The sequence below is a fragment of the Rousettus aegyptiacus genome, unplaced genomic scaffold (assembly GCF_014176215.1).
Source record: "Rousettus aegyptiacus isolate mRouAeg1 unplaced genomic scaffold, mRouAeg1.p scaffold_m13_p_4, whole genome shotgun sequence".
Lineage (NCBI taxonomy): Eukaryota > Metazoa > Chordata > Mammalia > Chiroptera > Pteropodidae > Rousettus > Rousettus aegyptiacus.
Genome location: NW_023416307.1, coordinates 152,658,451 through 152,681,727, shown reverse-complemented (window position 1 = coordinate 152,681,727; position 23,277 = coordinate 152,658,451). Strand labels below are relative to the sequence as shown.

General features: G+C 51.7%; 1 protein-coding gene across 4 annotated transcripts in view; it reads right to left on the bottom strand.

Moving 5' to 3' along the window:
* Positions 1 to 1,829: 1,829 nt before the first annotated feature.
* The window catches only part of EXOSC7 (exosome component 7), a 29,463-nt gene continuing 8,015 nt past the window's right edge, over positions 1,830 to 23,277 (bottom strand). The window contains exons 3-9 of one of the 4 annotated variants that reach the window (XM_036219149.1): positions 23,115 to 23,209; positions 15,815 to 15,980; positions 11,577 to 11,647; positions 8,308 to 8,431; positions 7,089 to 7,244; positions 6,343 to 6,379; positions 3,948 to 4,178 (exon numbers count right to left, since the gene is read on the bottom strand). In XM_036219149.1, coding sequence (XP_036075042.1) covers positions 3,994 to 4,178; positions 6,343 to 6,379; positions 7,089 to 7,244; positions 8,308 to 8,431; positions 11,577 to 11,647; positions 15,815 to 15,980; positions 23,115 to 23,209 — 834 coding nt within the window. In that variant the 3' untranslated portion in view covers positions 3,948 to 3,993. The other 3 variants (XM_016141327.2, XM_016141326.2, XM_016141325.2) reach the window with 3 other exon arrangements.

The following is a 23,277-nucleotide window of genomic DNA, read 5'->3' as shown; positions in this document are numbered from 1 at the left end:
AATTCGTCAGCTACAGCTCAGGCTCCTGACTCGCCCGGTTCCGATTCCCAGGAGGTTTCAGTGGGTTTCTGCCCCAGGAAGTTGCGATTCTCTGAATTTGCCTGTTGGTCTCTTCGATTTGGGGAGCAGTGCTTCGCCCGATGACCTTGCTTCTTATAGGTCTGAGAAGAGTTGTTGCTTCTTCAGTTTTGTTCAGGGCTGGCTTCTCCCCTTCGATGACCGCGGGCGAGTGCCCGGCCCAGACTCCAGGGAGCTATCACAACAGTGAACTAGGAACGACTTCGGACCTCCTGGCCGGGACATTAAACCCCTCCCCGGCCGCTGCCCGGACCCAATGCCCTCAAGATCCACTCCCGCCTCTGTGCCCCTGGGACATGCCAAACCAGGGCTTGCGATTATTTTGATGAGTGATCCAGTTCTTCTCATGCAGGGACTGGATCCCCCTGCTCGAGCTGGGCTACACTTGGACCCTAGTCCTTGGTCCGGAGATGAGCAAACGTGGAACAGAGGTTGACTGGTTATCATTTCTTGAGGTACCTGACTCAGGTGTGGTCTTCGCATGTTAAGCGGTATAGTGCTTCAGGAAATGGTTGTTCTGCTTTCATTAGGGGGCGGGTCTTCTTCTGCCTGCCCAAAGCTTTCAGGGCAATATGGCGGACCAAGACCCCACCCCAGGTCTGAGTCCCGTCTTTCCTGATGACAGCCCTGACTTTGGCAAAGGCTGTGCCGCTCACACGAGCAAATCTGGACTCTGAACGCCAGCACTGTCTACACTGCAGCTGTACATCAGTCTCTTTAAACCTCACCGTGAAAGCCTTGTGGTTTTTATAGCATACCGCAAGTTGAGAGTTGGCTGACGTAAAGGCTTTTCATAGCAGTTAATAAGTCAGCCAACTCGACGATGCTTATAATTCCCACCGACTCCATGCTCCTGGATGGCGGAGCGTTCACATCACCCATGGCTTCGCTCTCCCTCCTCCTGCACCTGATCTCAGCCCAGCACAGACGGTCTTGGCAACGACGATGCTATAGGACGTCCTGGCTCAGCGCCAACCCACTTGCCATCACCTTCTGTTGCCACCTGCCAATGACTGACCCAGTTCCCAAAGCCCATTTAGAGGGTCAGCTTTCTAAGGCCACTTCGAATACCAGCTGCTCAGTCTGGGTTTCTCCCCAGAAGCGAAGCCTGAGCCAAGGACTCGTGTTTGTAGTTTATTTGGGGGGTGGTCCCATAGGGTGTGTGTGTGTTGGGGGCGGGGGAAGATTGGGGAGAGTAAAACAGGGGAGGAAAAGAGTTGATCAGTCGTGAGCACTGAGGTGTGGCCCCCTAGCACGTTTTGACAAGTGTCTTGAACACTTCTCGGAACTGTCTGCCCAAGGATCAAACAGAGGAGCATCCACCGGCTCCTGCCCCTCGTGGTTGTGGGCTGGCTCAGGAGGCGTTACGTCCGCAGCACTTCTGGGCTGCGTGTACTTCAATGCCAGGTGGGCTCCTGCCAGCGTGACCTGGTGTCGGAGAACCTGAAGAGCAGAAAGTGAGAGGTGTACGGGAAGCTCTAGAAGCCGCTGCTCGTGGAAGCGAACGGAAGGAAGCCTGTCCCGCAGCCGCAGCAGGCCGGAGGCTGAGGGTGGCGGCGGCCACGGGGCATCCAGCTCGTGAGGCCTGACTGAACCCTCCCCGCTGAATGGCACTCACCCTGGGGCCATTCTTTGGGGGTTGAAATAATCCTGGGATGAACTTTACACTTCGTGTCTTTACTCCTCTTCTGTCTTGAATTATTTACTTTGGTTACGTTCTCGGAAGTGGAAATATTAGGTCAAAGAGAGTGGACGTTTCTAAGGCTTTTAATACGCACTACCAGAATATTTCCTAAGTCTGTAATAACACAGATTTATGCTCCATTGGCAGTTTAAATGTGAGGCCATTGCCTTAGTGAGCAAGATGCAAACTAGTTAATATTCTAAATTCATGTATTTTACGAGCTTGAAGTTCATGATTTGGGAAACCAAAGAATCCTAAATACAATAAAACTAATTTGGATATTCCCTAACCTTGCATTCTTTCCACGCCCACCCTTCCCCTCCCCCCACCCCCGAGCTCTTAATCACCTTTTGGCCAGCTTCAGTGTTCTCCCTGATGTTTATTTGATGGCCGCTAAAGACAGCTCTGGTCCCACCGGGTGAAGTGTGGATTTCTCCAGGACAATATCCTTCCATGTTTTTGCCTTCAGTTTTCTTCCCTTATTCCAAGAGCTGCAAGCATCGGACCCTTCCAGCAGACGCCTCGGCTGGAGAGACCTTGCTCGTTTGGTGCTCTGTTTCACTTGTGACGCGCACTTCTTACAGGGAGGGGTGGCCTCCACGGAAAGGTATGGGTGGTAGAGACAGACGCTGACATATTTCTCTCCTTCCTTTTTCACCATAACTGCTTAGCCCGCAGCCTACGCGGGAAGCTGTGAACAGCTGGCCTGGCGAAGCCTCACCTGTCTGTCTCATCTGGCTGATGTCCTTACTCACCGAGGCTGAAGGCTTCTAAACTGTATTTGAACCCCGGTTGCATCCTGACCACCGCCAGCGTTCCGCCGCGGGCGGTCAGCCAGCAGGAGCAGGGGAAGGGGGGCGGCCTGTGCTCTGCATCGCTGGGAGCGCGGCCATGGTGCCCGGAGGGACAGTCACTGAAAAACCATTAAAAAAATGACAACCCAGGCTGTGTTCTCAGCAGGGCGGCAGCCCCAAGTCCAAGTCGGCATCTGCTTCTCTCCACAGGGACGACCCTGGCCATGCTGGACGAGGTGCCCAGGCCAGGACCTCTGGGGCCAGGCTGCAAGGGCTTCGGCTCGTGTTATATTCCCCCCGTTAGGCAACAGATTCCTAATTCCTTGCCCTCCTTGTCTAGCTGGCATGCAGAGAGCAAATGCCCCCGCTGAGGTCCTCTCCTCAGGAAGCAGCTCCTTCCCCAGGGACCTTTCAGACTGACTGGGGAGCATCAGATCCCCGGGGAGAAACAGACTGCTCAACACACGAAAGGAATGGACGTAATTCCAACACAGTGCACTCCGAACAGAATCAGGCTCACAGGAAGAGCCTTCTGAGCCCATCGAGAATGGCCTTCCCTCAGTCCCCAGAGCACAAAGGCAGGCTGGGTAATCAAATGACAACATCTCTGAAGCGGCCTTCTTAATGCTGACAGAACAAGAAAACCTTACAAAACCTTACACAACGCCAGGGAGTGGTTATGAAACACAAAGCAGTTTCAAAACAAGAATGATAAGAGAGGTTGGCTGAGGACCAAACTGGCCGCTAAGCCGCTGACCCCAGGGAGCCCGGCCTGGGTCTCCTGGCCTGGGTCTCCTGGCCGGCAGGAAGCAAGACCCGGGCTTCCCTGGACGTGGGCGGGCTCGCCAGCCAGGCAGGAGCCCCGGGCCCGGACCTGGGGTGGAGCGCCTCGCCTGTCTCCTCCTCTCCCCCACCCCGCCCCCCTGCCGCCACAACCCTGAAGCACACAAGTATCCGAGAGGAAGGAATTCTTCTCCTCCCCTCCCCTCCCCTCCCCTCCTCTCCCCTCTCCTCTCTTCTCTTCTCCTCTCTTCTCTCTCTTCTCCTCTCCCCTCCCCTCCCCTCCCCTCCCCTCCCTTCCCCTCCCCTCCTTCCTTCCTTCCTTTTTTTTTTTGGGGGGGGGGGAGTCATTCTTATATTGAAAACTCTACAGGGAAAAAAATTCACAAAATACAAATCACAAGCATTTCCTGTAACCATTTTTCTTGTGTTTGCTGCTGTTTTGAACTCCCACAGCAGGGGACGGAGGAGTACCCTGGGGAGGCGATGGGGAGGCCTGTGACGAGAGCCCTCCCCCGGGGGCGGGTCTCTGCACCTGAGAAGCCCAGGCCAGCCTCTTGGAGGGCCACCCAATGGCGACCTGGCTTACAGCTGAATAACTCCAGCCCCACTGAACCAGACCAGAAAACAGACTTTAATTTCACACGTACACAACAGTTAAAAAAAAATAAATACAAACTTTGGCTTAAAGGGGAAAGTGAAAGCCAACCCCGCCGCGCTTGGGGTTGCCGTGCTCGTCACCCCAGGAATCCGACTCTCTGCCTCTTGGGCCCCAGGCTCTCTTCCTTGTGCAGGACGCTCTGCAGGGAGGCGTGCAGCACCTTGCCCACTCGCTTGCCGGTCTGCAGGACGGAGAAGGGGCGGGAGGGAGAGAGCACGGGCTGTGAGGCGCGTGGCCCTGACCGGGAAGAGCTTCCCTTCTGCCAGCTTGCCACGCCGGTACGGCGCACGTGCCGTCCGCTCTGCATGTAACCGGACACGTAGAACCCACAACCCAACACGACACGTCATGGAGAAACCCACACACGGGACAGGACAGGACAGGAAAAAGAAAAGATGGCGACCCTGGGCAGCAAGCCACAGAGACCGCTTAGCGTTCCCGCGGCCCTTACGGGGGCCGCGATACTGCCCACTAAAGCTGCGCCTGGTCGCAGCCGACAGCCACTGCACTGCAGTAAGAAGGCACAGGAGACCACACGCGCCCGAGTCCGGTGAAGAAACAGAGGGTGCTGAGGACCCGTCTTAAGAAGCAGTTTCTAATCCACTTGCCAGAAGAGCTCTGAGGAGAACTTCTCAGACGGGACCAAAGTCAACACCCATTGGGGTCTTCGGTGTTACCGCCATGCAGAGATGCTAAAGGCAGGAAATGTTGGACTCAAGACACGTCACGGTCACACAACCAGATTCCTAACTGGCCCTCACACAGCAGACGGAAGGGGGCGCCTCAAAAAACCCCTAATATAAAAAAGTCCTTCTTTATGAAATGTATGCTGGCTGTCACCAGGCTCGTGAATCATTTTAAGAATACGATGAACCAACTTCAAGTCTCCACCTCGTCAGGTCTTCCGTGTTTCCACAGCAGTTTGAATCCAACTGCCACTGGTTCCATTCTCAGCAATGTTGGGGAGAGAGATATGCAGGCCCAGACCCCAGCCCAGTCCTCCCAGTCACAGGTGTGTTCTCCCCAGAGCGGGGGGCCTTCTCCCCGGGCCTTGAACTGTGACAAGGGAGTGTTACCAAAAACTCGTATGTAAAGAAGATCTTGGCCTAAAGGCTGGGAATGACCGACCCTATGAAACACAGCACCAAGGTCAAGGTCCAAGGGGACTTTGGAAACATTTTTATCATGTTAAAGAAAAAATATCAAAGTCGGTCAAATAGGAGTTACCGATTATTCAAGTAAATGAAGGTGGAGAGAGAGAAGAGGAGGCAGACAAGACAGCAGGACCTGAGAGGTCTGGACCCGCAGGAAAGAGACAGCGGAGGACAGGGGTGGCAGCCGGCGCAACCCCAGGTTCAGGGCTGGGTGGCTGCGTCCTTGTGCGAGGTAACGGCGAGCCAAGGCCACAGGGCTACGGTCCCCCTGAGCACGTCTGCAGACCGCACCCCCCGAGTCCAGGGAGGGTGAAGCGCAGCTCCCTGAACTGAGCGCTGGTCCCGCCGCCCGTCCGCGCGGCCAGGGCCGACCTGGTTCATAAGGTCCGAACAGGGCGGTGGCTGGGAACGGGGCCCCGGAGGCGCACAGCAGGGCCTGAATCTTCGCACCAGCGTTCGTGAGCTGGGTTACATACCCTCTACCTGCCTCAATTTCCTCGTCTGTAAATAAGGATAACAACAGCTGCCTCACAGGAGTGCTGAGGATGAAATGTCAGTGCACAGGGTCCGACACACAGTGAGTACCCAGTAAAGGCCAGCTGAGATGCTTCTTGTTTGGGCTGTTGCTTAGGTGCTGGAATTGTCATCGCGTCCTCCTGGGCGAGGGGTGGTTCCTTCTAAAACAACATCTGACAGCCACTTGTCTAGAGAGGCCTTTGGGAGAACGTATAAAGCATTTTCAGCGCTTTTGTTTAAAAAGATGAACCAATTTGCCAAGATTGGTAAATTGCAAGAAAGCAGCTGTTGCCACGCACGGCTGGAGATACTGAGCTCCGGGCGCTCACCGGAGCGCAGAGTGAGCTGACAGGGACCGAGACCTCGTGATGCGGCCGACTCTGGCCCGTGCGTCTCCGCTGTGCCCTCGCTAGCGCCTCACGACAGCCCCAGCGGCAGGTGCGACCACTGCTAAGATCCCACTCTGCCCACAGGGGCGCTGTGGTCCAGAGCCAGGATGCGCTGGGCAGTATGTCTCCCAGGCCCATGCCTGGGTCCTCAACACTACGTGCACTGTTCATTGTTTGCTTTCAAATAAGATAAAAAGAGAAAAGAGACACCAAGTGCTGAGCGTCCACAGTGAAAACTCGTTGTTTCTAGGGGTGAAGGAGGAGCTGAGAGGGCAACCTTGCTTACTGTGACTTCGGGGCAGCTGCTGTGGTACCGTGGTTACCTAAAACAGAAACGCCTGAGTCCAGCTAACTGCTCCTGGCAATTCAGTCAGGCGGTCAGTCAGTTGGTCAGTCTCAAAGTCCTCAAAGACTCCTGGAAAGTTGAAGCGGCTGCGGGGGAAGGGAGGTCTAGGCAGACGCGGGTAAGCAGGACCTGGTCCCTGCCTCGGAGGGGCTTCCGGGCCGGCGAGGGAGACGAACACGTCACCGCATCAGCGCGGAGCCGCGGGCCGTCAGGAGGGTGTCCCGCCACGTCCCGACTCCACATACACACTTCTAGACCCACGGAGAAGGGGGACTCGTCGCCCTGCAGTCCCCTGGCGCCACCTTCGCTCATTCCCTTCCAGAGACAGGAAGCAGTCGGCCAGTAACTCAATTCCCTAACCAAATCACAAAATCTTGGCATGTTGGAGTTATAAGCGACTCTCCGTCATCAGGCCAACACTTTCATTTTGAAATGTGGAAACTTGGGATCAGAGAGGGAGGAGATAAGCAACTGTTACTGGCAGGCCCCTCGCCTCCGGTCAGAGCCCCCCACTGCCACCCCCGGCTAAGTCGGCGGCCGCCCAGCTGACACCAGATGTTGTCCCTGCTCCAAGCCTGGGGTCAAGGGCATAGAGGGCGAGAATTCCGACAGTGTGACCAACGGGGCAAGCAGCAGCAGGCACTCCCGGCCAGGTCCCGGCACCCGCCTCGGAACCAGAGCCTCACCTCCATCATCTCGAAGACGCTCTCCGGGTCCAGGCTGCCCTTCCCCACTTTCCTCGTGCACGTCACCACGCCCTTGCTGGTCACGGACACCAGCAGGCTGGCCAAGGAGCAAGCCTCCTCCTGAAGAGTAGCGTCCACCACATGCCGGTAGCCGATCTGCAAGGCAGAGCAGCAGAGCGCACACGTGGGTAACACACACCCCAGGTCCCCGGCCTTGACGGCTTCCCGGAAGGAACATCCACACCGGCCAAGAACCTGCACCGCCCACTCAGGATCAAATCTTAGATGCTGCGCATGTGGAAAATACCTGAAGCAACGTTCAACCACTGTACTGCAGGGCACCGCGTGAGCCGTGTAACGAAGCATGAAATGGAAATGGGGGTGAGGGAGTTAGAACTATCACTCAGAGACCATCCCAGTCAGAGGCCACCGAGGGTTCCCAACAGAGGGGCACAGGGAGAAATTCACACGTGAGGCCACAGGGATGTTTCACTGATGACAAAGATGAAGTCAAGAGGGTCTGTGCTAAGGGACATGCTCGAGAATGAGTCAAGTGCAGGTGGCTTTGCTCAGTCCCAATGCCCAGGTTTATGAAGTGATTTTCATGGAAATAAACCTGACCCATTCAGTCTTATTTTTATATAATAAATCCTGCGTGGATCAGAGACGATCTTGGCCCAGTCAGGCCTGAGGCAGTGCCGGGTACCCATCAACATGAGCCAGACGTTAGGTTCCACGGGCCTCTGTGCTAATGTAAAAAGCACACTTGACCTATTAGACACCCAGGAGCTGCTCCAACCCCTCATTTCAAAGATTGGACACTGGGGCCCAGAGAGCAGACAGTGTTTGCTTTTTAACCACTCTGTGACTGCGCAACCAGCCTAGACCCCACGGAGCTGAGGGAATTAAAGGAAATAGACCTTCACGGTGTTTCGATGAAATGCCTGGTACATAGAAGGAGCTTAACAAACTGGCTACTATTATTATGAACCCATCCGTGTGCTCCTGGGACTCCATCATTTCTTTCAATCAAGAAAAAAGAAAGAGTTGCCCACGGTAGTGACTGCGAATAAAATCAAACTATTAGATTTGGGTGAAAGCTACTTCTTTCTATACAGTTTGTGGAACTATAACTTTTCAACCTATTAAGTAAGCTTAACAGGTCGGAATTGAAAGAGACCATCAGGGAAGACAAAAACCATCAGATACAAGCTCACACCTTGCACAGGGTGACGATGCAGGGGACATTCTCCACACTTAGCCGGATGCAGTCATAAGGGTCATCAGACAGTTCAATGTCCTTCGACCCCTCTTCATCTTCCAGAACACGAACTCTTGGTATCCTGGCAACAGAAGCAGAATTAAAATTCCCACTTACTGCAAGACAATTTCTTTTTCTTGTGACTAAGAACAGCAGTCGGAATCCCTGCAGAATCCCTGTCGTTCCTGTCGAAAGCACAGTGACATCGCAGTGCAGTGAGGAAAGGAGGTCTTTACAAAAAATTACAGATTCAATTATATTGTAATTGAGAAACATACACACATGTTATCTTAAGATGATAAACTTTGTTCACCAAAAGACAATTAGAAACTAAAAGATGATCCAGAGTGGAGAAAATGTATGTGTGTGTGTGTGTGTGTGTGTGTGTGTGTGTGTGCATGTGCGTGCATGTGTGTGTATAAACTGACATATTACATAAAGAATTCCTACTAAACATAAGAGAAAGACGGATGACCCAACAGAGAAATGAGAACAGGGACTTTATAAAAGAGGCTATTTGTGCAGCCAATAAACACACAGAAAGGTGATCAGCTTAAATATTCAGCGATGAAATGCAAATTAAATCTACAATGTGACACACTCACCAGAGTGGCTAACATTAAAAAAACAAGGGCCGGCAAAGACGTGGAACTGCCCAGGACTCTTACACGCTGCTGCTGGGAGTATCATCTGATAAAAGCACCTTGGAAAACTGTCGTAATACCTACTGAAACTAAACGCAGCCATACCCAGAAGTGTCGCCCCACCCAGCAGAAATGGGTAAATACATACACCAAAAGACATGTACCAAAATGCCGATGTCCAGCACCATTTGCAATAGTTCCTACCGGAAACTACCCAGACACCCGTCAACAGTAGACTGGATGAATAAACGGTGGCGCATTCACACAGTGGAAAAGCATCTAACAAAAAGCAAACTAAGACTATAACCCGTAACACAGACGCCTCCAACCTCATGCTCAGTGAATGGGGAAGACACAAACGAGAAACACTGCGTGACCCCGTTTATAACAAGCACAAAACCGCTCTGTTGATTTAGGAAAGTGGTTAGCCTCAGTGGGTACGGTGACTGCATGGGAGGGACACCGGGCGGGAGGGCTTTTGGGGGGCTGGCAATGCTCCGTTTCTTGAGCTGGGTGCTGGAAAATAAAGTCAGTCCAACCCGGGTCTAGGGGTGAGGAGCCAGGAAGGAAGAGGCCGCCTGTGACGGAAATACTGTTGGGGCCTCTCCTTGTTCCGCTAACGAAAGCCCCCGCGACACAGCCCTGCTGCCATCATGCTCAAGCCCACATCCAGACAGAGGAGTCTGCGACACAGAACGCCCACGAGGACCAAGGAGGAGTGCGAGGGTCGGCCGCCCCGGCTGAAGCCTCCACGCCAGGGGCCACCAGGGTACAGGCACCAAGTAATATCCGATTTGAACAAATCGGGTAACCAGTTTGAATTCTGGAATCTTAAAAAAATAAGTGTACACACACACACACACACACACACACACACACACACACACACACACACGCCCCCTTGGCCACCACGTGGTTTGGTAGAGGGGCTAGAGAACACTGTCCAGAGAATGCCCTCTACCCTTCTAAAGGGCTCTGACTGTACAAAAGGTCTCTCCACATACTGGGGGGACCCAGTGCCTCGTAGAGGCCCCGGCCCTCGCTGCTTGCAGGGCTGTTCTTATTCCGGGGGCGAGCCACGGCTATGCCCGTGGCGGTGCCCCCCAACCTGAGCAGCTGGGTTTTGCCATCCTGTTGTACAGTTTGCCCAACACCTCTCCCACAGCCAAACGGCCTCATCTGGTCCCACTCTCTTCTTGCCCTGGTGCCCATGGAAACCAGCTGGCAGACGAGGAGTACGTTCTGAGGCTCGAGAGAAAACAGACGGCAGCTGCCTTTCTTCTCCGGTGCAGCCCGAGCCCAGGCTGCGGCTGCTGGCGGCTGGTGGCCGGCCACAAGGGCCAGGCCCGGCCCTCGACTATCTCAGCCGAGAGTCTAGGGGCACAGCAAGGCGTGGGGGGACTCTACAGCTTTCATTATCAGCAACTTTCGATCTTATACTTTCTGACCTAAATTTATTTAACTTTGCTTTTGTTTTGTTTCAAATTATGGAAGTAGTCTAAATTCATCACAGAAAAACTCTAAAATACAAATAAATGTTAAATTGCTCATAATATGGAAAATAATCACAATGACCATTTTGTGATATATATATTTCCAGACCAAAAGTAAAATACAATGGAACAAAAACCAGGGGCCTGCACTTGGCGGCTGGTTTCCACGTAACAACCTTCTACACAAGACGCCGCCATGTAGACTTCACCCCCACGTCCGGACACGGGGTTGTCCCCAACTTCTCACAGAGCTGTGAGGGGCGTTCCTCGGGTTTCTCTGCTCACTCACCCAGTCAGCTCCTTGGGCTGCGTCCCTAGACCTGTCCACTCCTCAGTCCCTCATTCGCCAGCCCCCCAGCACCCCAATGCGAGGTCTTGTGGAATGAACACCCCACCTACACGTTTACTTTCAAATACTGCAAACTCTCCTCAAAGAAGCCGGTGCACGAGGTGGGGTGGGGTGGGGTGGGGTGGGGGTGCTGTAGAATAGGTCTTAGGAAACGTCAACTCAGCAAGCACTTAGAGCCACGACCCTGCTACGCGGCCTGTCTAGGAAGCTGAACCACAGAGCCATAAGCGTTTCCGGCCCGTGAATCCAAACGCAGGCGGCGGCCCTGCTCGCAGACCACGCGAGCGCCTGCCGCGCGCCAGGCACCGCTCGAGGGGCCGGGGCACAGCGGGCACAACAGGCACAGCCCCGGCCCCGGGAGCTTCAGCCAGGAACAGTATCAGGCAGTGGCTGGTCTCCACAGTGGGTGGTCTCCGCCGTGGCTGGTCTCCGCCGTGGCTGGTTTCCGCCGTGGCTAGTCTCTACTCTTTTTGCTATCCCGTAGTTTTCTAGTATTTTTCTACACGGTACATATTTACTTATGAAAATAACAATACAAAAAATAAATACAAAAATATATATATTTAGTTCCAACTTATGAAATCTGTTCTCTGGAGCTTAACATTAACTATCCCCATTCTCAATGCTCGAATTCCTTGTTCTCTTCACCTATGAGCTTCTGTAGACATTTCCTCCACGTTCCATCGCAAGGTCTGCTCAGGTTGTCCGCGGGCCCCGGGGACCGTTTCCAGGAAGACTTACCTTGTATTGAAGAGAGCGGCCTTGACAGCGATGGAGATGGCGTCGAACAAATTTCCACCACATTCCAGCAGCTAAGGGAGGCAGGGAGTGAGGAGGGAAGAAAAAGCAAGCGTCACGTCTTACTTGAGCATTATCCCAATTACGGGACACCGGTTCCTAAAAACCACTGACCAAGGGTTTACGAAATGAAGATGAGGACGCGGGCTGCTGCCCTGGCTCACGGACACAGCGTGTCCACCCTGACTGCAAACACGGCCGCGTCGCGGCTGTGCTTACATGGGCCGCGCGCGCGAGGCCACACGCGGCCCTGGCTGCGATGCCACCGCTCGGAGGCCCCGGCTCGCAGCGCACCTCCTCTAGTGGGCACCCCACCCAGCTGCGCCCACACTGAAGGAGGAAGTGATCGCCCCGGTTTTGCCCTAGATGGTTCCCAGTTGCACATGCGGGGTTACTCTCATCCTGCTCACGTACGCCCAGCCTCCAAACAAGCAAAGACCGGTGGCCACTGGTGCTGCGGCCGCCCCCAGGTCCACGTCTATCAGTGTGGTTCCCGACTGCATGTCATTACCAATGTACACCTGATGCGCAAAGAGGTCACAGTCCGTGTTCCACATTAAGCATAATGAGTTAAAGTCTCCATACAAGTTTTTGCTGTGAGCAAAAGTGCCACCTGCACTTATGTGTGCTCATTCGCCAGGGAAGGTTGGAGCACATTATTAAGTGGGAGGTGACACGACCTTCTGTCCTCATTTCAGCGAAGCCTTGGCATGAATTCATGGAATAAAGCCAACTGGGCTACCACAAGGGAGAAGAGAGAGGAAGTCCCGCGTAGAAAAAAGACTGTATTTCCACGTGATTCTGCTTCACGTACGTCTCTTCATCTGAACCGTGAGTTCCTGCGGGCTGGACGCTGTTGGGCTTGTGCATCCTTTACCCTCAGGGTCCAGCGGAAGGGCTGCCATGGAGATTACCTACAGGCAGGCCCTACGCCTGGACCTTCCACACTCAGGGAACAGCCAGCAATTACACCTGGCCCGTCACACACTTCATTCACGCCCAGTGCAAATCTCCAATTCCACCTTTAAGCTTTCTGGGCAAACCTCATATGATCCCACAGCCAACGGGAGCACCTGGCTTCGGGACTGTAGCTCGTTCTTCTAGCAGCTGGACCGGTGCTGCCCGCCTCTGGTTCACATTTGGCTGCTGCACAGCAAAGAGTCCCAGTGAGACCCCTAGTCGGACCGTCTGCATTCGACTCCTGTCTTCACCAGTTAGCCGCATGCCCCTGGGTGGTGCTAAACCTCCCTGTGCCTTGTGGAGGGTAAAAATCACAGCTGTCTCACGGAGTCAGCTCCAAGAGTGTCAGGTCTGACAGTCTTCTCTTCTGCTATTTGCTATTCGGTTTCCCCCTCAGTAAAGCGGTCATACTTTAGGAGGTGGCCGCGAGGTTTAAATCCAAGTGCTGGTGTCTGAGAATTGTCTGTCGGTGTGGGGGAAACCCCATGTATACACGTTGGAATTGGGACCAGGAACCCTTTCGTAAGGCAAAGCCCCTAAATCTACTTGTAGGAAGTAGAGCCCACCAAGAATAAAACATGTCTCCCCCAAAAGCCTGCTCCTCCTCACCAACCCCCCGCCCCCCACTGCTCTCAGACACCAGGCTCAGCGCCTCTGGCGGCACACACAGCCCGCAGCCAGGGGCTAGGTGACTGCTCTTTCCTTTCCACGCCCAACGCCACGGACCGTGTGCTGGTCCCCGTCACCACTCCCGGGGCCATCACAAGGCCGCACTGTGACCGATCTCCCCACCAAAGGTGTCCTGTACAATGTCAGGGTGACAAAGTCCTACCAGATATCCCACTTGCCATTAAAAAAGTATGAAGAGTAAAGTCTCCATGAAGTTAAATTTCTACTCTCAAAAATTTACCCAACTGGGGAAAAAAACAATACTGGAAAAAGGAGGATGATCTGACTGTGATAGATTTCAAGTAAATGTGCCTGTAGCAAAAGTGTGCAAACATGGCGTGCCCAGCGAGCGTTTGTGTTGTTAGAAGGATGGGTTCTGCCTGACACTTATCCTGACAAACTGGTCAAATAAATCATAGGAACTTCATTTTTGCAATCCTAGTGACAAGACTGGATTGTTATCATCTTGCTTCAAACATGGACTCAATGTACAATGTATATATACATACACACACATATACACACGTACATATGTATACGTATATCTACATATATATATTATTTTCTTGTCTTCAGTACATTTTTAGATGTGGAATAAAAACCTACTACCCAAAAAAAGCCTATCCCCATTTCACATGCACAAAGCACGTTCCCATCAAGGCTGAAAGCCAACATTTGCTTTCATGGAAGAGAAACTCCTCTACAGATGTAAATTATGTGAGTGACACAAACTGGCCTATCGCATTAATAATTTAAAAAAATGCTTTTCTAAATTCATTAAAAACTTTCCTGATGAATTTCAAAAGCTCATGTTGTCTTCTAAAATAAACCAAACCTCAAAAAATATGTTAAGGAGAAATCCGAATCTGAGGAGTCTTAAAACGGTCGGCAGGCGACAGTGCCACAGTGCACCCCCGGAGACACTCTTGCCTACCACACATCCCCTGCTCGCGGCAGAAGGGTGCTGGTTCTAAGCTGAGACGTCCTCACACTCGCCAGTTCCCCAAAAGCCTTCGCTGAGAGAGCAGGCCTCCTGACTGGAGGAAAAGTGTGCCGGGCCCCAGGACCAGGCCGGCCCCCTGCACGACCACACGAGTGCACAGACACTGAGGAGCGACAGGGCGGGGTCACGGAGGACAAACGCCACGCACCACACGCACCACGACACTCGCATCTCTAGCTGTTTAGGGGGGAAGGGTGGCTATAGCGTCCTTCAGACACAGGGTGGGCCCTCGGGGGTCACGGGGAGGGGCGGCACCTCCCCGGCAGCTATGACGTCTGCCTCTCTCTCACTGGTAAGGACTGCAGGCCGTCGATTCCCGCCTCCTCAAAACCAGGGCCTGCAAATCACCTACTTGGTAGGAATTGTACTCTGAGGCACATCCTGCTCACTGGAGATTAGAAAAAGCAACTGGGCTTGAGATTTTATTGTTTTCACCTATTAGCGTCAGCATTGAGAACAGCCCTAACCTGCTGGACAACAGTAACCACTGTTATCCTTTAGCTATGTTCCATCCACTATCCAATTAATTTGACAGTATCCAGAAAGGCTACATTGTTTCATGCAGGGCCAACCTTTAGAGACAGCCAGGCTGCTCCTCACGAAGCCCAGTATTGGTCCATAGGATCCGCTCTATCCTTAGAGTCAGAAAAGAATCTGTCTGGTCAATGTCTCAGAGTGTCCTCACTCTGGGTGGAAGACGTAGTCACTGATCTCAAGGCTCACAAAATTTAATGAAAAGGAATAAAAGAGACCCAACGAGAGCCTGTATGTGAATAAGCAAAACTAATTAAAGCTGTAAGAGAAGTGAACGCCAAGTGCCGAAAACCAAGCAGAGCGAGCGTCTGGGCGGGGAGACACCGGGAGGGAAAGGGAGGCCCAGGTGAGGGAGGCTCCCGCAGGGGCAGAGCGGGGAGGCAGGGCCTCAGGGTCCTGACCTGGGAAACGAGGGACTCAAAGTTGGTGCACTACAGGGTGCTTTTCAGGGAGGTCAAGGACAGACACTGGCACTTCTTGGCCCAATACCTGGCTGTGAGGCCCAATATATCACCACTCTCAAATTGAGAGCTCCCGGGCTACTTACTTGACCTCTCTGTGTATTAGTTCTCTCACTTATTCGTGGGGAAAACCATAGTATTCACTTGCAAAACCTCTATCTGTAAGGGTTAAATGAAAATGCACGTAAAGAGTTCATCGGCGTTCCACACAGAAGAATATGGCCGCTTGTCTAAATTCTGCGCACAACCCTGTCTGGCACCATCTAGAGAGCATCTCTTGTTTTTCTCCCCTGACAACCTCTGTGGATAATTTTAGGTGCCGCCGTGATACATCTGTAACTTTACTGTAGAATGTTATTGTATGTATGCTATTACACATTTGCTGTATTTAATTTTTTAAAAAAAACTATTACAGGAGACCGATTTTTCCCCAAGTAATCTCACCCGGGACATTAAAAGTATCCACTTGAAGAGAAGAAAAGCACTGAGTGGAAAGTGGGCCAACCGGTCCCCGGCGAGATAGAGCATGGCCAGTTCGGCCACGTGACACTCACCAGCACGTCCACATAGAGGATCCAGCAGTGCTCCCGGGGACTGATACACAGCGACTTCAGGTCGACGCTGCTCTTGTTGTTGAATATCCGGTACAGGGTGTTGGCAATCTCTGTGCCAAGGTCATCACCGCCTCGACCTTCAAATTCAGGGGTGGCATTGGCTGAGCTATACGGAAGGGCGACAGGAAAGCCAGTGAGTCTTTTCAAATGCAGAGAGCAAAGGCGAAAGGCTTTCTTCCCGGTGCCCAGTGGAATGCTGGAAAAGCCCGCGCTAGAAGGAGAGTCACTGCAACAGGAAAGGCTAGCATCTGACACTCTTCCAGCCTCCAGACACACACGACGTGCCGGGCTGGCGCCACGCCCTGGACTTGTCGTGTGTGTAACTGGCAGTCCCCCCTGACTTCCAAAAGCAGCCATCTTTATCTGAAGAGAAACAAGAGAGCAGTGGTAAAGCGAACTTCAGCCAGTGATAATCACCTCTCTTATTTGAGAGTTCAGGAGATAGTCTCCTCTGGCGGGCCCAGGGAGCCGGGAAGCCCTGAGAGTCAAACGGGATGGCTTACGGAGGGGTCACTTTGTATACAGCACCCCTAGTTTTCACAGCTTCTGAATGCGTGAGGACACTCTCCAAATACGAGTTGCAATGTTGAGCACAGCAACCTTGCTGGAATGACTTAGAAGACACACACGACGGCATGCCAGAGCCACGTCACGAACTAGATTAGCACTGTGCTAGAGAGCGGGGAAGCGAAGCTGGCGGGAAGAGAGACTGACGGCTGATTAAATATTAGGCTGCCCCTTTCGCTTTGTTTGCTATTTTTCAGGAGAAAACCTTTTTTTATCTTACCTCTTGAATCTCATGCCCAATTACCTCAACAAACAATGAAGAGGCATCAATGTTTGCCAGCCTAAGTACTACCTGAGTGCTTAACAGGAAATTTTTGAGGGTTTGGGCTTAACAAAAACAAACTCTTAAAACATCTGTGAGATAAGTAAACATTCCAGGAATCATTTGACTGTAATGAATAAGGCCCAGAAAGGCAAGAAACCAATCGTCTCAGCATGGACTCTTAAAATCGCATATTGAAGCTTTCTGTTCCCCAGCCATCTGTCCATCCACTCACCCAAGTGGAAGGTGCCCACCCTATGCCAGTCACTGGAGACCTGGAGATAAGGCAAGCCGGATACAGACCTAAGTCAGCAATTCCAGTCACATGGGGGGTAGTTTCAGGATAGGGAGAGAGCAAACAGCAGAACTGGGAGATCAGGGAGGGTCTCAGTCAGTGTTGAGGGTTCTGGGAGACCTCAAAACTGAAGATGAGTGGACGCTGGTCAGGTCACAGGCAGGTGGGGCAGGGGGACGTTCCAGGCAAAGCAAAACCTGTATGAAGGCCCAAGGCTGTGCCCACCCTAATCGTATAACACTAAAAAGAACTCACCTAATATATTAAACTTGTTTTTGTCTAGTCTATTCTAACATAGGTGTAAAAATGAATCCTAAAACAATCAGAGTGTATTGTTGTATAATGACTCTCTAACCATGTAGTCATCCTTTACCACTACGAGCCAGCAGAACCCCAATCTTAAGTCCCCAAGAAAAACTTCATTACCACCAGAGCAGCCCTGCCGGTCCTTCTTTCCCTCTGCTGGACTCAGGCACTGAGCCATTGAAAAAAAGCTCATTTATGGTGAAATAATCAAGTCACCAGGGACCAAGCTTATTTTGCACATCCAGCAAAACACAATCTGTTCCCAATTTAAACACTAAGCCATCAATTATAAGTTCCATCTTTTAAGTGTCTAAAAACACTTCTATATAGATCTCTGTGTAAACACATCCAGTCCAAGATGCTTATGGTTAAAATGTTAACCTTTTCCGGCTTGTAGTGGCTCACATCCTCCCAGGTGTGACTAATTACTGGAGGATGACTCATTAACTCTTCCACAGACCTAAAGGATGGTTTACAGAACTTCCCAGGTCCTACTAGCTAAATTAATCTACCTATAAAACCACATCCCACTGATTTTTTGATACTGGGTTAATTAAAACTGGAAATTTTTCTCATTTAAAAAATTTTTTTCTTTATTTAGCATGTCATTCTTTGGACATAGCTGGCAGCCAGGCAGAGAAGAAGGTTTAGAGGCAGACGAGACCACAGAAAGCTCCGATGTCTGGATGGTGTGACTCTGGCCATGGAGTGACTCTGGGGAGGAGGCTGGAAAGAAGGAAATTGTTCAGGGTGGGGGATAGGGTGCAGTGTTTTGGGTAACGAGAAAAGCCAGAGCCGTAGTCAATAATATTATAACTATGTATAGGGCCAAGTAGGGACTAGACTAATCAGGGGATCACTTTGCAAATTATATAAACGTCTAACCTCTATGCTATACACTTGAAATTAATATAAAATAATATTAAATGTCAATTCTAATTGAAAAATTAAAAAATAAAATGGAAAAAAAGCCAGAGCCCCAGTATTCTGCCAAAGGACAAAGAGAAGGGCTGCAGAAGAAAAATAAGGGTCCCCCGTCATCACCAGGGGTGCTCACAGCACAAGGACCCTTTCTGATAGAGTTGGGCAGAAATGCAGACCTGGGAAGGGCCTTAGAGGGCATCTCCAGAGGACAAAACACAAATGCCTGCAGGGGCCACCCGGGGAACTAGTGTATCTGAACAAAGAACCATATGCGATTAACAGGGAGTGATGGAGACTGTGGAAAACTTCCCAGCCCCGTCTCAAGGCATTTTAATTCACCTTAACATTATTAGTGAAACAAAAATCTCGCAGGTGGGGTGTGGCCTGCAGGACAGCACTGTGAGACCTCAGATGGTCCTAGTCTCTCACTGTACCAGGAGAAACTTTAACAACTTGTGGGAATGTTTACCATGTGTAAGACACCACTCCGAGCACTTTGGATGCTTTAACTCATTAACTCCCACGACCCTCTGGGGAAGGCACTATTATCGGCCCCAACTTAGAGACAAGAGAACTGAGTTGTGGGCAGATTCTAACTCAGGTGCATCTGCCGGGCTTTGCCGCACTCTCCCTGGATGTGTGGTTTGGCACTCTTGGCTTGCAGGCTAGCATCAGCCAGGTTAGCTTTCCTGGGGCCTGCCTTATGCCTCAAAGTAATGAATGGGTACTCTTGGGACTTACCACTAGATCACAAATGTTAGAGTCAAAGAATACAGACCAAGGGAGTCCTGAGGAAGAAGCCTCTCTATTAGGTACAAAGTTTAAAAAGATAGACACAGGCTGGTAATCCTAGCCCCCTGCTCAAAGGCATCACAATATATTCTTTCGGGGGCATACACTTAGTTTTTAGCATAAAACCAAATGCTTTTTATTTATACCGTTATCTAAACCAATTTAGCTCTTTCATAAAGTAGAGCTAGCCCCTCCTTCAGGGCTGTTGGGAAATCACTTAATGAGCTGGATAAACTAATAAAAATCCTGGGAACACTGCCCCTCCCAGGTCTCCACCCCTGGTGACTCACGCCTCCACTCCGCTCCTCCTGCTTGGCACATCTCTCGCTGGTTTCACTGGGGTACGCTGAGATCAAGGCCACATCTACCTGCAGTGGGACTTTAGACACTAGGCCCACTGTGGTTTCTGTCTAGCCTCAAGGCCGTGGAGTCTTCTAGCCAGGCTGGGCCAGGCCCACGGCAGAAAGGGCGATTCACTGGGTGCCTGGCGATTCACTGGGTGCCTTACCCCTCCACTAGTCACCCAGCCCGAGGCAGGTCCCGGTTCCTCCCTGTGTACACGTGTGCTCACGTCTGAGGCTGCAGAAGTGTACTCGCAAAGGGGTATGGGGACACGAGCACATTCGGAGCTTGCCTTCTGGGCCCTTGTTAGACATTTTTCGGAGGATCGTTTCATCAGCTCTGGAGACTTTAAGGATATGCCCGGCCTCAAATAGCTTCTGCAGGCTGCCTCTCTGTTTTGCCCTCAACCCCCGGCCCTTCGGCCAAGAGCAGTGCCCCCTCACGCAGCGCTAAGCAGATGAGGAACAGATCAAGTGGCTCTATGCACCAAAATACAGGGCCCAAAGCTTCCGGTTAAAATTAGTGAAAAACACAAATGATCACATTGTAAAAGAGCGAAGGTCCCAAAGGGAAGTGACAAATGTTGGGCATACTGCAACATCTATGAATGAAAATGTGCTCTCAACTCCCCTAGTTAAAAATTGAGTCTAAACCACATTTCCTAAACCCATCCGCAGGCTGGTTAGAGAGCGAGAGGCAGTCTGATGGGCCCCCCCCCCCCGTGGTAACCCAGAGTGGCACACCAGCTCATCCCATTCTCAGCCTCCCTCTGGGGTTTAGATGGAACCTTTCCCAAAGTTTCAAAGTTCCTATTTAAAACGGGCTATTCTCCGGCTATAGCTAACAAAGTAAAGACAGGAGACAGAAGCCAGAAGGTCCGAGTTTGCTCCCAGTTTGGTAAAAGTGCTGCCAGGCATCTCTGGAGCAGAGCTCAGGGACCTCAGGTCCTTACTGCTCCACCAGTGAGGGGGTCAGGGTCAGAGGGTCAGGGCGAGAGGGTGGGAGGCAACGTCCACCTCAGGACCCATGTTCCCCACACAGACAAACCGAAGTAGAATGAGTTACCAAAAAACCAATTCGTTTTCTAAGACCTCTGTACTTCTGGGAGTTTAAATACTTACTACTTTTTAAAATTAAAATTTAAATTTAAACATTTAAATTATGTAATTAATTTAAAGAAACTTGGAAGTGGCTTGTAAGCAGTACATCAAGCTGGGCTCAAACTAGCAGGAGGGGTCCCTTCGCCCCTCACCACTCGGCGAGAGCCCTATGTCATTCTGCGGTGGCCAATGCCTCGAGCTCTCCAGCACAGGCCCCATATCCAGGGCCTAGAGAAGAGGAGGGCAGCTCCCTGACTGCTGGGCACGGCCAAGGTGCCCAGAAAACGCTCCCATTCGCTGGATCGAAATAAAGGGGTTTGTCTGCTGAGGGAATTGAGAGTCGCTCCCTGCAGACTCGAATAAGGTTCTGAGGAAGATGGCAGCCAGAGGAGCTTGGGAATCCTCCCTTCTCTGTAGGAAAGCGGGGTTTTGTGACGCTCTGCCTGCTGGGCTGATCACACCCCCTGGGCACTGGGGCTTCTAGGCCCGTTGGGGTTCTCCTGAGACTTACGAAAAGGGAAAGAGACCCGCAGACAGCCACTCTCGGCCAGGACAGAGAGGTTCACTCCTAGAAGCCAGGACATGGGAAGAGGCAGCCCAAAGGGTCCTCTCGCCCTAGAGCCACCCTCCTTTTAAAGCTGGGACTAGAAAGGGACAAGAGCAGGAAGCAAACCTGGAGTCATATTCAGACACAGAGCCACAATAAAATGTGTCTCCTGTGCCAGGAATCTGAGTGCAACACCCTCTCTTTGGTCTGTCTAAGATGAAGAGGTAGAAGGTAATGAAGAGGAAGAAAAGGAAAGCAAATTAGTTTCCCACACATGGGTCTGCTCCTCAGGGACTGTTCACTGCACTGAATCAGGCAGATCGAAGCCAGAAGAGGCATTTTTCTTCCTCAAGACCAAAGGAAGAGGTAAGCTGGAAGCCTGAACAAGGTCCCCATATCATGCACAGTAACATAGAGAATGGGCCAATTCCACCGCTCAAGTCAGACTGGTGAGGGCGGCTGAGTAGAATCAGGAGAGGACACAGCTCTATGGGGAGGGCAGGACGCAGGAATGGGCTAGAAGGAAACCGGCCAGAAAGATGAATGCAGATATGTTCTGGGACCTCTAAGCACACCATCCCCCTAAAGCTGGCCTCCATAGGCTGCAGGAAGTAGAAAAAGACTGAGTTGGATAGACCTTGCTATGTGATACCAGGAAAATCACTCAGCCTCTCTGAACTCACCTCGCTCACAAACACAGTTTGGAAGTGAAGACGGGGAGACTGTAACTGGCTACACGGATGCAGAAGAGGGCTGACGTAGCAGGTTCGAGGCTGCCGTCCGCACGAGGGCCTGCCTGCACGGTGGGCCCTCAGCTGGCAGGTGGGAACCGGCTCTCAGGCTGCACCCGGTCAGCAGTAAACTATTATTTAAATTATTTAATTAACTTAAAGAAACCTGGAAGTGGCTTGTAAGCAGTACGTCAAGCTGGGTCCGCTGTGCCTAGACCGTGTCAGCAAAACCATGGTTTCTGCTGCATACCGACTTCCGTTCTGGGAGTCTGGCACGTGTTGAGCAGAGGGTGCTCACATGACCAGCGCCCCAATATCGTGGGTGCTGAGTCTTTGATGGGTTTTCTTGGGCAGAATCATTACGCACACGCATGCTGCATTTTTCTTGCTTTAACAAATCCTAGCATGAGCACAACTACACACTTAGTCCTGTGAGTCCTCCCGGCGGATCTCTGAATGTGGGGTGGTTCTGGGGACCCCAATACAGTACCAATATTGCAGACCTGCACCTAGCATGAGCCAGTAGAGATCCTTACCCACCTCCGAAGGCCTGCTGTCACCACCTAGCTAGAAGTGAAGTTATAGATCGAAGACGAGACTGGGCCAGCAACCCAATAAAAAACCCCGACCCCTAGGAGAGGGAGGCGGCAAGGAGAGAGCATTTATTGAAAGCCCACTGGGAGCCAATCATTGTGCCGGTGCTCTATCTCTACTATTTCATTTCTTCATCATCACAACAGTGTTATTACCCCCATTTTTTAGATTAAAAACAAATTTAGGCAGAGAGACGAACTACCCTGAGGTCACACAGCTGGCCAGAGAAGAAAGCCAGCACAAAGCCGGCTGGCTGCGGAGACTGCTGAGTCTTTGTTCTTCCCAGCACCCACGCTGCCTGCCTAGCTGCCACTCCCCGCGCCTGTCAGGCTGCTTGGCTGACCCAGGTCCTCACTCTGCCAAGCAAGTCATGAGAAGTTTACTGCAAAGACAGAGCAGAAAGGGAAACAGGGCATTTCAGACCTAATGATCCTTATCATCTATGTTTGGTGTTTTTCAAAGCACGTACTACCCATAATCCCATTCGACTCTTAGAATGACCGCGTGCTGGGCTGCCTGGTAGACTCCTTCCTTTTTCGGACAGGGAAAATGAAGCCCAGCGAGGGCCATGTGATTAGGACAAGGGCAGAGCTTGACCCAACACCCTTTACCACATATCCCAGGGCCTGGACGGAGGAGGAACTCAGCAAATACCTGCTGGCTGGAAGAAAGACAATTAAACACAAAATAAAAGTGGGCCCAACAGGAAACCAGAGGATCATTCTCTGAATCCTCATCTTTTAAATTGTTTTTCTTTAAAAACATCTGCAGAGTACTGACCAGTCGACGAAGAACTCCAAATAACCTTCGTTTGGCTTGTCCAGCCTCGGCGCCCCCATTTCTGCTTTCACTCCCACCAAAATGTCCGTGTGACCCTGCAGACATGTGCAAAAGGAGTCCTAGCTCAGGGCAGGCTGCCAGGCACCAACCATCTCCCTCCTCT